Below are 13,841 nucleotides of genomic sequence, written 5' to 3'. Positions count from 1 at the left end.
ACTTATGATATATATATTCAATTGATTATCCTTTAACCATCAGTTTCAAATGATGTAAATATGCTGTGGATTCATTAACATTTGTTGGATATCAATCTTTGTGGATTTCGTGGGTACAGGCAAACCACAAATTTAAATACTAAACAAATTACAAATTTGCTAAAAGAATGCATGCAGTCTTTGCCAAAACCCCTTAATCAAATATCCATAAAATGCAAGTTTTTCCCAAAACCACTAAAAATTGGTATCCACGAAAATAAATAAATCCATGTTATCACATTTTGTTCAATCTGGGAATGGTAAGGACTCTAACAAAGTGGTCAAACTGGTGTAAACATATGATAAATATTCTGTATGAAACATGGTCCCTTCCTTTCCCTGGTCATTTCAAAAGTCTTAGCAATTAAAATGATTCCAACAACATTTAAGATATAATTTTAAAATATAGTATGAAAAAGCTTGAAAAAAATACAACACTCATTCATGAAGTTGTGATAAATAGCACCAAAAGTTAACATGAAATATGTACAAAATATTAATGCTTCAATTTTTATCATCATTTTTATTTTTGTGACCTAATACATTTTACAATATCTTTCAAGACTTTCAAAAAGCATCCAACATTTTTTTGAAAAGTAATGAAATTTCTAGTTTAATTGCCACTCATTTGTTAAAGTCTGGTCAGCTTTGACCCAAAACCCTGTTCAATCTGTATCTAAGTCTTACCACAAACAAATTTCAACTTCATTTTAAAAACTGAAATATGAAAGGCAACAAGACTGAAACTAGTTTAAATAAAAATATCTCAAATTTGACTAATTCATCTATGACAAAATATTCAATTCCATTCTCTTCACACCAAAATAAAAGGGATAGACACCGGAACACAAAAGTCAATAAAACGGTGAGGTCTGATTAACTGAGATCAACTCTGAGTGATGATAAAATGAGACTACTTTGAACCAATTCTAAACGGAGTGAGAGACAAAAATGCCTTTTAGATCCTAGTTATCTGAAGAAGTTAGGTCTATGTAGAATGAAAGACAAAGATGCCTTTTATCAATAAAGGCAACAGCAGTATACCGCTGTTCAAAAGTCATAAATCATTTAAAAGAAAACAAAACTGGAGTGCAGACTAAAAATTAGTAAATAAACTCATCATAGATACCAGGACTAAATTTAAACACATCAACTATAAGAGAAAACAATCCTAGTTATTGGAAGAAGCTGTATCTTTGTCCCAAAAAACAAAAACACTTAATTGGAGAAAAATAACATGAATCTGAAACAGCTGTTTCATGTCTCAAAAAAGTGATTTTCAGAATAAAGATATTAATGTTCAGAAAATAAAGCAATTGTCAAAATTGTCAAATTGTCAATTGTCAAAATAAGCTGCACTCACCAAGATTTACTTGAACCCGAATATCAAACCAATTCAAACCTTTCACATAATCAAAATGGATTTTTTATATAAAATAATGTTGGTTCTGAACACAAAATAAAATCACCTGCAAAAATGAAGGGAGATAACTTAAGTTTCATAATGAAATTACTTCCCTTTACCAAAAATTACACTCCAATGCAACAATATACAAAATGATCTGAAACAAATCTCTAATACTATCTTGTTTGATACAAATATCTAATATCTATTGAACATCAGCTTAATAAAACGTAAGCTTTCTGACTACACTGTCAATTATTTCATGTCCATAACATTCTAAATTACCAAACTGAATATCTAACATCTATTGAACACCAGCTTAATAAAACGTAAGCTATCTAACTGCACTGTCAATTATTTCATGTCCATAACATACTAAATTATCAAACTGAATATCTAACATCTATTGAACATCAGCTTAATAAAACGTAAGCTTTCTGACTACACTGTCAATTATTTCGTGTCCATAACATACTAAATTACCAAACTGAATAATCCGCATATTATTCATTACATAATTAATATCACATGACTGGGTGTGGCCTAAATGTTTACATAGTAGACAATTAGAAAATATCTAGTCATTTGATATTGGATTATTAGAATTTAATCATACATAAATATCATATATGATTTAATTCCAAAACAAAATAAGTTCATTCATTTTTAGATGTATTCTAGAAGAAATAATGTTAAAACATATTTTTCATATAGATATTTCAAATTTAAATTTCTATATCTAAGCTAAAGAATTTAACTTATTATAACCTTAATAGTAGGAAAACTTTAATCTATGAACTTTTCTTTAATCTATAAAATAATTCTAAACTTGTCCTTTAATTTCAGTCATTGAAAGTGTAAAACGTGTTTTTTTTTAAAGTAAAGAATAACTAACAGAAATAAACATATGAATTTGAATAACCATGTTATGGACATGAAACAACTGACCTAAAATAATCATCATGATCATTTCTATACCAAGGTTTAATTTTTTGTGGACAACTAAGTCAAATACAACTGTTTTTTACTGAAAATAACTAGATATTTTTAATATAGAGTATTCCATAAAAACAAAATGGAGGGTATGTGAGTTCCATTTTTGGACAAACATAAATTGCCTTTTCAGGCTGCATGTCAATTTGAAGTATTCAAAATCACTCAAAGAATGTATATAAGTTGTCATGGAGATTTTTTGGAAAATAATTACAGTTTTATCACATCCATTTTTGAAAAATAATTGCTTTTGTATGTAGGTGCAAAATTATCTGACTTTCCACAAAAAATTCAACCTGTATAGTAATGGAAAACAATGAAAATATCTAACACATAAAAAACCTGAGATTTAACTTAACTCAATTCTAGGGGCTATTCCACAATCAAGTTATGGGAGAGGCGTTAGAAAGCACCTAATATTATCAATATTGGGGTAGCAGGGTCCAAAACAAGATTCCCTCAAAAGGGATCATATTTCTATCTAATATCTAATCACAATTGTATGGATGGACTTTTGGTGTAAAAGTGCTATTCAACCCTGCAACACCCCTCAACCGTATCATGCCGTTTCCTAGAATAGCCCTAACACAATAATAACCCAATGAGTAACCAGTATTTCTTCACTAAATACTTAACTGATGTTAATGCTGAAACTTATCTTAGCAACAAATATATATTCCTGAAAGTGTAACTGATAGCATAACTGAACTACAACCAAATATAAATTAATTAGAAAAAAAATATGCTTAATAATGCTCTAATATCCTGTCAAACAATGAAATTAAATAATATAAATATTAACTGATAAATCTAATATAAATATATTATTTTTCTGATTGTTATGCAATTTATTCTGTCCTTTTTTTTTACTTCCAATCCTTTCAAACATTATAAGTGACTTACAAAAATACCTCAATTATTGATAAATTTTCAATATTTAATCATATGAACTGATGTATCTTCATATATGTTAGTCCAATATAAATAACAAAAAAACTATTATATTTAAATTATCAATTTTCTTCATAAAAAAAAATTATGGTCAAAAGGCAAATTTTTTGGAGAAAAGTTATTTTTTTATTATTGGCTATTTTTTTAATATAGTATAAAACTGCATGTAGAAGTTAGGGAGAATGTATTGAATACAGAAATCTTTACAGATACATTTTAAATGGAAGCAACCAAATTGACATATCCTTTCCATTTTCATCGGACATCTGAATGGCCTGTCCAATATCATGTTGGTCTTCGCCATGATCTTCAAAAATATCGTCCAGCAGGTCAATGCTGTTATTGCTATGGATATAATACTGATTGCCAACAATTTTGTTCAACTGGTTTTCTATTAACATCTTAGACTGGTTACCCATTGGTGCCTCCTGTCATTTCGGTGGTCCAACTAGAAGTTGGAGGTCTGTGTCTTCAATTTGTATAAGCGGTTCCCGCCAAAATGTTGTATTGCTGAACTCACTACTTTCCAAAGCATTCTCATGTATAACCGGGGGAAAGTAATGGTCTGCTATATCAGTAAGGCTTACATACCTACAAACATATAAAATATTAAAACTATTGATTGATTGATTAATTGTTGTTTAATGCCCTTTCAAAAATATTGATCTACTGTAAACCAACTTATTTTCGTGAGCGATTGATTTAAATCGCCTCGAAATGGGCTAGGAAGGACTTAACGCAAAATAAAGTATCCGCGAAAATAAGTTGGTTTACAGTATTTTCTGGCTGTTAATTTTTATTGGTGACAGAAGTTGAGAGAATCATTGATCTTCGGTAGGAAAACTGACAAATTTGTCCATTGAGATTAAAGTGAAGTGCACCTGCCCTCTGCGGGATTCAAACTCACAACCTCAGGGTTGACATGCTAGCAATACAGTAGATCGACTACTTTTACAACTTATCAACTGAAGATTAATTTGAAAAATAATTCATGCTTTCATACATGTACCTTCAAACACATCAAGGTTTGTTTAAGAACTATTTCATGTTCCTACATACCTACATAGAGGTTAAGTTTTATTTCATTATAATTCATAGTTGCCAAGGTTTATTTCAAAATTGTAAATGCAATGCATGCGTAAAATGCGTTCTCCATGTACCAACGAAATCTATGAAAATTGTAAAATTTAATTTTGAGGTTTTGCTTAAGTAAGGCAGCAGATGTTTCTATTGAACATTTGTAATTAGTTGCACATTTTAATTTGCGTTCTCCATGTACCAGCGAAATCTATGAAAATTGTCATCAGTTGAATAATACTGAATCCACAAATTGACTCGTATACTTACGACGACTGGAATGTAAAATGTGATTCTTGTTTGAGTTCTCCTCGTGGATTGATTGTAAAGATTCTGTAGGGTGGAATATTGATGGCTGTGTATGCATAAACATCCTGTAATATAAAATATGAAATCAGAACATTGATATAAGAAGATGTGGTATGAGTGCCAATGAGACAACTCTCAATCCAAGTCAAAATTTATAAAAGTAAACCATTATAGGTCAAAGTATGGTCTTTAACACTGAGCCTTGGTTCACATCGAAAAGCAAGATATAAATGGCCCCAAAAATGATGTGTAAAACCATTCAAACAGGAAAAGATGTTTTAATGAAACATGTTACTAAAATTAATATAGGTCAGTTAACAAACAGTGTTGCAAAAATGAAACATTAATTATTTTTTTTTAGACTAATACTTATATAGTGAACGGATGGATGAATATTTAATGTTCAGCAGTAAATTTAACACATATGAAGGACAAGAACATAATAATGTACTATGAATGCAAGCCCTGCATTGTAGAAGAATGATTCACTAAGCCTGATTTATTTATGCGCTAGTTCATCAGGAAGACGTCAACTTGGTCACAGCGGAATTTTGATTTGTCTAAGCAAAAACTGGAAATGATCAGTCTTTACATCACGATATCAATATTGTTCTCTTAAGTGGTCTTTTCCCTTTACAATAGAATTGAATTTTATTCAAAATTACAATAACTTACATTAATTTTGTTGCCAAATCCTGCATAGAAAGCTTGGGTAAAGGGAGGGAACAAGCTACCAATATCCTTCAGACAGGCTATTTTGAACTCCTCTGGCTTCTTCTCAATCACCTCTCTAAAAGAAAATCATCAATTATCATAAGAAATATATATTTGACCATCAGCATGGGAAAATCTTCATTTCATATACAAGTATATCCCTAATACCAACCACCATTTCAATAAGGAATTGAAAAACAATCTAGTGAACAGAAAAGAAAGGAAAATGGACCTGTTTAAAAAACAAACACATAATTTGTTAGAAATAAATTAACAAATTTATGCACCCATTTATTATTGCTAAGGTTGCATATTTGACAATATTGAAAGATTAAATATTGCAATTTCAGGAGATTAAGTACTTATAAATAAATTGCAAAATTTCTTAATTTCTGAATGATGATGCGAGTGAAAATGGATATTTTCTTTGTTGAATCATTTATTTGTTTTTTAGTTATTAAGATCATATTCGATAATGACTGAAGATTCCAATTTTTAACATTTTTACCTATTACTTCTGTTTGTTTTACTGACATATTGTTGTCAACATAACGGAGTTCTATGAGACTGTCATACGAGTGAGAGGTTTAGCTAGATAATACTTATTTTACATTTCGAGACCACCCTCCATATCTGTGGAAAGCACTGACTAGAGATGTTGGTGACAGCAGAAGTGAACCCTCTGGAAGGACATGCACTTCCTGTTTAATACCTATTACATTTTGAGATGACCCCTCCTTACCTGTGGAAAGCACTGACTAGAGATGTTGGTGACAGCAGAAGTGAACCTTCAGGAAGGACATGTACTTTCTGTTTAATACCTATTACATTTTGAGATTACCCCTCCTTACCTCTGGAAAGCACTGACTAAAGATGTTGGTGACAGCAGAAGTGAACCCTCTGGAAGGACATGCACTTCTTGTTTAATACCTATTACATTTTGAGATGACCCCCTTACCTATGGAAAGCACTGACTAGAGATGTTGGTGACAGCAGAAGTGAACCTTCAGGAAGGACATGTACTTCCTGTTTAATACCTATTACATTTTGAGATTACCCCTCCTTACCTCTGGAAAGCACTGACTAAAGATGTTGGTGACAGCAGAAGTGAACCCTCTGGAAGGACATGCACTTCCTGTTTAATACCTATTACATTTTGAGATGACCCCTCCTTACCTGTGGAAAGCACTGACTAGAGATGTTGGTGACAGCAGAAGTGGACCCTCAGGAAGGACATGCACTTCCTGTTTAATACTTTTGAGTAGATCTTTGGTGACCTTTGATTGTCCTATAGCACGAGCAGACAGGTATAGAAACTTGTAACCATTTGTGTTGATGGAGGTATACAGCTGAGCTACTCCAGACTGTGACCAATCTTTGCCAATAATAGGCAATATCTGTCCCAATACATCGGATCTGTAAAAAAAAAAGGTTGTCATGTTATGTTACCTCTAACTCTTTTTTATCCATTCCAAATATTACAATTACCATTTTCAATTGTACCATCAGCGGTTTGGGTTTTGCTCATTGTTTAAGGGCTTTCAATGACCTATGTTTGTTAATACTGTTATATCATATGGTCTCTGGTGGAGAGTAGTCTCATTGGCAATAATACCACATTTTCTATTTTTATATCTACTAGTTAAACTGCAAGTACAGTACTGATCCACTCTAGATCACATTTTAAAGTTTGAAAATCTATCTTAAGGAGGCTCGAGGGTACAAAAATTTCAGCAAAAATTTAAACATTTATTCTTGCAAATTTTATTTATAACTTAATTAGTTATCACCTTATCATATGGTACAAAAATCTACCAAAAAAATCAATTCGTTTTGGCCCCAGAGGATTTTTCAAATGTATTGAAAAAGCTCCAAATTATCTCCCTTTAGTGCAAAAAATATCATTTTTATGCATTAAAACTATTGTAAAATTTAAGCGATTTCTGTAATTTAGTTCTTTTTTTTATTTCAATATTAACACTATTTCTCCTATTAGTTCAACAGAAAAAAAGTATGCTTCTTTCAAAGGCTGTTTGTGAGCTTAAATGAATGGTGACCCCATTTTTTTATTTTATTTTTCTAGTAAGTAGGTGATAAAGTTCATTTATAGAAAAATATAGCAAAATTCTATATTTAAAAAAAAAATGAATTAATACCTTAAGTGAATAACTTTGTAATCATCTACATTGTATGGTGGTAGGCTTTTTATATATTCATGCCGTATCAATTTTCTTGCAATTATTGGAAAAAGTAAACAGATATTAATATTTTTCTTAACTTTTATGCAAACTTAAAATTGAGTATCCACAATTCTTCAATCCACGAAAAATTAATATTTATACCAACAAAACTAATGAACAATAGTCTGTAAATTCATACTTACTTGGTAATTGTTCCATCAATATCAGAGACAATGATTTTGTCATCATATCTCCACAGATAAATATGACTTGTACATTTCTTTGTCCCCTGGAACTGTGTGGTAACAGAGTAAACAATCTCGTTACAACCAGGCTGCAAATTCAGCTTTTTCTGTAAACACACATACAATTGTTTTGTCAAACAGTATTCATTAAATATCATGGAATAATATTTATCTTTTTGTCAAACAATTCATATTTCCTGAGAATATTCCCTTATTATTAGTGGAAAATATTTGACATTTTTTACTTTAATTCCAAAAGAAGTCATGTAAATGCAATTGTAATATTTCTATAAAAATTTTATATAAATTAATAACATTTCTTACAATTATAAACATATTTCAAAAGTTCACTATGAACATGAAAAGTTTGGTTTTTTTTATGCATGAAAGTACAACAGGTATATTTGGAGTTTTGTGCTATTTTTTTACAGTACATTTTCTTTATTCCATTTCTTATATCAGATATTGAGATAAACCAACTACTTACAATAGAATCTGAGTCCAATCTGATTGTCTTCTTGTAGACCTCTGAAGTGACCCTTTTGAGAGCCTCATTCCTATCTGAATCTGTATCAGCTTCACTGGAGGTATGATCATCATCAGCCAGACTGAAAAATTTGACATAGGTATAATTAAACTGAACATGTGGGAACATTGGAAATGGGGAGTATGTCAATGAGACAACAATCCTATCAAAGAGCAAACAACAACTGAAGGCCACCAATGGGAGAAAATCCTGCTCGCAGCATGGTCCTCAGCTGGCATTTTTAAATGTAGAAAATGTTGGATTGAACCTGGTTTTATAGGGCTAAAGCATTATAATTGGTTAAAAGTTTTGTGGCTCGATACAATTCGTTATTATTGAACAAGCTCTAATTAATTGTTTGTTTATTGACTCCTTGTGTCCGACAACATACAAACATAAAGGCAAAGAAATTTTTGAAACCAAATACCAAAGCTTAATTTAATTTGTAATTTCATGATTTCAGAATAGAAATATAATCTATTTAAAAACAACTGAAATATGACAAAGAAGATGTGGTATAATTGCCAATGAGACTGTTCTCAGCAAGAGACCAAAATGACACAGAAATTAACAACTATAGGTCACTGTTTATAAATTCATTAAAAAGAACAAAGATTATACTGTCCTACTTTTGTGCTTAAATCATGGTTCTTTTAGTAATTATTTGTGTAATATAGTATAGTTAGCTTAAGAACTTAAACAAACCTGTTATCTGTATTTTTTCTGACTTTCCTTGGACTACCAGATACACTTGCAGGCAGGCTGGTAGGGGGACTTAATGTGGAATTTTCATCAGTCTGAAAACAACAATATTCAGTCATTGTTTAAAGAAAACATGACGTCAAAATGATCTTAACTTGTCCCCTTAATGAACATATGTGAGAAGGATAAATACTGTGCACTGATATTTTTAATATCAGATCTATTTTCTATTGTTTAAAAAAAATTATAAAATCTGAATCAATTTTTATTCCACTATCAATCCTGAAAGCAATGACATATTCTGAAGAACACAAAAGTGAAACTAATTTGATTTTGCCTAAGAGTGATTACTTCTTTCTGGGACTGGGTTACCACCTGAACTCATCATAATGTATGTTTAGAAATTTGTGCATGCATGTAATCATTAAACAATGGACAAAAAAGAAGAAAATTATTATTGCAGTTTCACAAATTCTGCTTTCAAACTCAAAATATATGTTTTTATTTTTGCAAAACTTATCATGCCTCAATTTTTCGCAATTCAAAGACCACAGCAAAATGTGTGATTTCAATAGAGCTTACCGTTTTTCCTGTTCCTATCTCTGAATCGGACATAGATGTCTGCACAGGCTGTTTGTCCTGTGGCTGTGACTGATCTATAACCTTGGATGACCTTCCCCATGAAAACCATGACGACACACCACTAGTCCTCTTTTCTTTCTTTTTTGGCATATATTCATCTGTCAATTTCTTCATAGAGGACTGTAATGTATCAAAATTTAAAAATACTAAATATATCAAATCTTAAGATATATGGAAACTAGAAAGTTCCATTAAGTATCTCAATGATCCAGGTTAACTGCAATTTTATATTAAGAAATTGATTATACAATTATTTTTTTGGATTTTGCTGGGAAAAAAAAGGTCTAGAGAATAGGATGTAATTCCCCAAACAATTTACAATAGCAGGAAGTGTCTAAGCTATCTGTGAAATTTATAGGATCTGGCTTGAAAACTGTTGGAGTTCATTACACAAAAATCTCATTTGCTAAGGGAAGAATAAATAAAATAGGGTAAAAGGGTAATTTGTGATAGTGGTTTTAATTAATTTCATTTTCTTAAATGGCATTTATTTTAGTATTCTTTTTTTACTCTACATATTCACACTGTGACTTGGAAGGAGAGTTGTCTCATTGGCACTCATACCACATCTTCTTATTTATATACTTATAAATCAATATCTATTTTGACCTTGTGCATATTTATTTCTTGCAAAAGATCAAATAAATACCTGTGGAAGGTCCCTTTCAAACACCAGGTGAGCCAGAATCATTGGCGCAGCTGTCAACCAGTTATAATACCTACAAAACATTCAACAGGCAAATTAAGTATGTCATTATTTCAAATTGAAAAAATTGTTATTTGAGGATCTCTGACTTTCTGAAATAATATTGCTGGTAATTTTTTTTATAATACCCAATTTCAAGGCAATTTGTGATGTAATGTCATTCAGTATATTATTGTTTTTGGATGTGCTGTCCACCATTAAAATAGTAAAATAAATTTAATTCTGGAAAAGAATATAATCCATGTTTAAAATTAAATTCATAATCTCTATACATAAAGATTGGGATTATCAATAGAATAGCTTGTAGATTCATTATTATTTGTGGAATACCAAGTAACATCGATTTTGTGGTTAAAGGCTGAACCATGAATGAATGTGTTCAACAGAATACTATATTTCTAAAGGCTTAGTGAAACCAAGAAATTAAATATCTGCAAAAGTACACTTTTTTTTTAAATTAATTCACGAAAATTGGTAACCAAAAAAAATAAATGAATTCACAGTAGAATTTCTAATTTCAGGTGAGAAGGATCTGCTTACCCTTCTGAAGCACCTGCGATGACTCCCATTTTTAGTGGGGTTTGTGTTGCTTAGCCTTCATTTTTCGATGTTGTGTCTTGAGTACTGTTATTTGTCTGTTTGTCTTTTTTCTTTTTTAGCTATTATGTTGTCATTTTATTTTTCGATTTATAAAGTTGAATGTCCCTCTGGTATCTTTGACCCCTCTTTTTGAAATCTTAATTCAACTTACTTTTCTTCAATACGTATGACCAGGTCTGGGTTGTTGATCATACCAAAATTGTCACAAAGGTCCTCAAAAGTAACAATCTTCTGCATGAACTTCTCCAAGGTCACACCTTCTGACAAACCACCACAGAGAGACATAGAATAGGCACCTAGAGATTTGACCTCTGACCTCAGAAAGGAAACAGGTGGTCCACATACAGCGCCCTCTACAGAGTTAGGAGAGACAGGAAGGGAGGCACCACGACCAGATTCTGTGTCTTCTTCTCTTTCTCTGATCGACTGGAACTGGGTCTGGTGAAACCTAGAATAAACAACAAAATCATGAAGAAGACTGGGCACACTCTCATTCTCACAATTGACTTTAATGTAAGATATGCATGTCATTACCTACCGTTACTTTGTTTATAAACCAATAAAGCAAAAAATAAGATAACACTTAATTAAATGATTACATTTGGGCCGTTTACAGCCAATCAAAATCAGGATAATAAAGCAAATAGAACCATATTGATTTTTTTTCTCTTAAAGAACTTCTAATACTGTAAGAGGTTTTTGCTTTTTTGTGAGATAGGGATTTTAAAATTAAATGGTTGGTTGTTATTGCCAAAAGGTTCATAGAAATTATCAATTAAAACAAATGAATGAATGATTGGATAATATAAAAAGTGCCTTGCAATCTATCAAACATTTATTTCTGGAACAACCTCAAGCTACATCAGGTTAACATGGTTAATGAGAGTATATGTACACACAACAGGGGCGGATCCAGCCATTTTAAAAAGGGGGGTTCCAACTACATGTCCCCATTCAAATGCATTGATCGTCTAAAAAAGAGGGGGGGGGTTCCAACCCCCAGAATCCCCCCCCCCCCCCCCTGGATCCGCCAATGCTCAACCGATATTTAAGTATAAAATGAATTTAATGAAACTGAATAATAGGATGTTTTCATGTACTATGTGAAAACTTCAAAATAATTGTCAACTAGCTGAGTACTACATGGGTATGATTTTCTAGTGTTAAAAGAGACTGAATATTTTATCAATACCTTTATGATCAATTACAAAGACTACACAAGTTATATGTATATATATAGATCATGCATTTACCAATATTCAGTTACACAAAGATAAATTTTCAGCAATGTAAACATGTTTTTATTCATAATCAGCTACACATGACCTAAAAAGAACATTTCTACCTCCCATCAAAAACTGATAACTTGTTTTAAACGTCAATTCAAAAATTATTTCTTGCATTTATTACTTTAATTTTTACACAATCCATACATGTAGTAATATTGCTGAAAATTCAATAAAACCAAGAAATTAGCATACACACACACAAGTCAAATGTTACATTAACAGACAGTATAGTGGTACTTGAAGGGAAGGTAATTCACCAAGCTACTTACATATACGACATTCTTTAAATAGTAAAATTAAAATAAGCATAATATATTGTGAAAAGAAAAAAAAAGGGAAAAGCATGTGTAAATATGGTATATATATAAAAAAAAAAACCAAAACATTTAAAGCTGATCTTTGAATACAAAAAAAGTGTACTAAATCTTCTAACAAAAATAAGCTGCAGGTATAAAAAAAAAAAAAAAAAAAAAAAATTTGTATAAAAAAACCTTTTAAACATTTAAAACAGATCTTTGAATATTTAAAAAAAAAGTGCACTATATCTACTTAAAAACAAAAAAGCTGCAGGTATAAAAAAAAACAACAGAAAAAGCTTTATTTGTATTTGAAAAAAGTGCACTACAATGTATATCTAATATGCTGCAGGTTAAAAAGAAGGCTTAATGAATTACTTACTGCTCGGAGCAGCTTCTATAGGCGAAATCAAAACATTCAATATTTATAGCAGCTAAACAAAAATCAAAAGTAGTCTAACTGTAAAGCGTGAGCTCACAATAATCATGCGACGATCTTATACATTCCATTTTATATACATTCCCCTAAATACACAATTCTGATATAAACTCATTCATACACAGAAAAACATCAAAACTATCAATAACTTGTCAAACATTTTATGTCTTTTTGCTAATATTGACATATATTGTGAACTACTGATAAAATCAAATTAATTTAAATACTGTATTGTAGCCTATCATGCCTATCCCAAGTAAGAATCATGTAATTGTTTATCTTATTTGTGTTTGGTTTTTTGTTTCGTATATAAAACAGGCGGTTAGTGTTTTTGTTTGAATTGTGTTGTTTTTGTCATTTCAGGCCTTTTGAAGCTTCCTATGAGGTATGGTTTTTCTCATTTTTGAAAACAATACAGTGACCTTTAGTTGTTAACTTCTTAATCATTTTTGTCTCTGATAAAGATCTCCAGTTATACCACATCTTCTTATTTTTTTGAAAATATCAAGTTCTTGTAAACATATAAATAAATAATAATGTTTTTTCTGATATGCGACCCCCCAAAAAATATATATTCCTGACCTACTAACCAAACATTATTTCGTCAACAAATCCTAAACATATCTTTTTGCCATATTACTCATAGGAACATTTTGTTACTAAAAATTTATATAACTATAATTTCAACACCTATCAAATATAACCGGAAGCTTAAATAAGTGAACTGT

The 13,841-nt window shown here is 30.8% G+C and overlaps 1 protein-coding gene across 9 annotated transcripts in view; it reads right to left on the bottom strand.

The window, feature by feature from the left end:
• Positions 1-559: 559 nt before the first annotated feature.
• LOC139498779 (phosphatidate phosphatase LPIN1-like) overlaps positions 560-13,841 on the bottom strand; it is a 30,023-nt gene continuing 16,741 nt past the window's right edge. For 2 of the 9 annotated variants that reach the window (XM_071287318.1, XM_071287319.1), the window contains exons 8-18: positions 13,057-13,071; positions 11,241-11,537; positions 10,433-10,502; positions 9,724-9,903; positions 9,145-9,236; positions 8,401-8,521; positions 7,872-8,020; positions 6,665-6,904; positions 5,450-5,564; positions 4,736-4,839; positions 2,244-3,979 (exon numbers count right to left, since the gene is read on the bottom strand). In XM_071287318.1, coding sequence (XP_071143419.1) covers positions 3,820-3,979; positions 4,736-4,839; positions 5,450-5,564; positions 6,665-6,904; positions 7,872-8,020; positions 8,401-8,521; positions 9,145-9,236; positions 9,724-9,903; positions 10,433-10,502; positions 11,241-11,537; positions 13,057-13,071 — 1,543 coding nt within the window. In that variant the 3' untranslated portion in view covers positions 2,244-3,819. Of the gene's footprint in view, positions 1,734-1,932; positions 4,058-4,175; positions 4,840-5,449; positions 5,565-6,664; positions 6,905-7,871; positions 8,021-8,400; positions 8,522-9,144; positions 9,237-9,723; positions 9,904-10,432; positions 10,503-11,240; positions 11,538-13,056; positions 13,072-13,841 lie in introns of those variants that run through there. The other 7 variants (XM_071287320.1, XM_071287322.1, XR_011658011.1 and 4 more) reach the window with 6 other exon arrangements.

Source organism: Mytilus edulis, chromosome 12 (assembly GCF_963676685.1).
Source record: "Mytilus edulis chromosome 12, xbMytEdul2.2, whole genome shotgun sequence".
NCBI classification, from domain to species: domain Eukaryota; kingdom Metazoa; phylum Mollusca; class Bivalvia; order Mytilida; family Mytilidae; genus Mytilus; species Mytilus edulis.
This window is presented reverse-complemented; position numbering and strand designations above follow the sequence as displayed.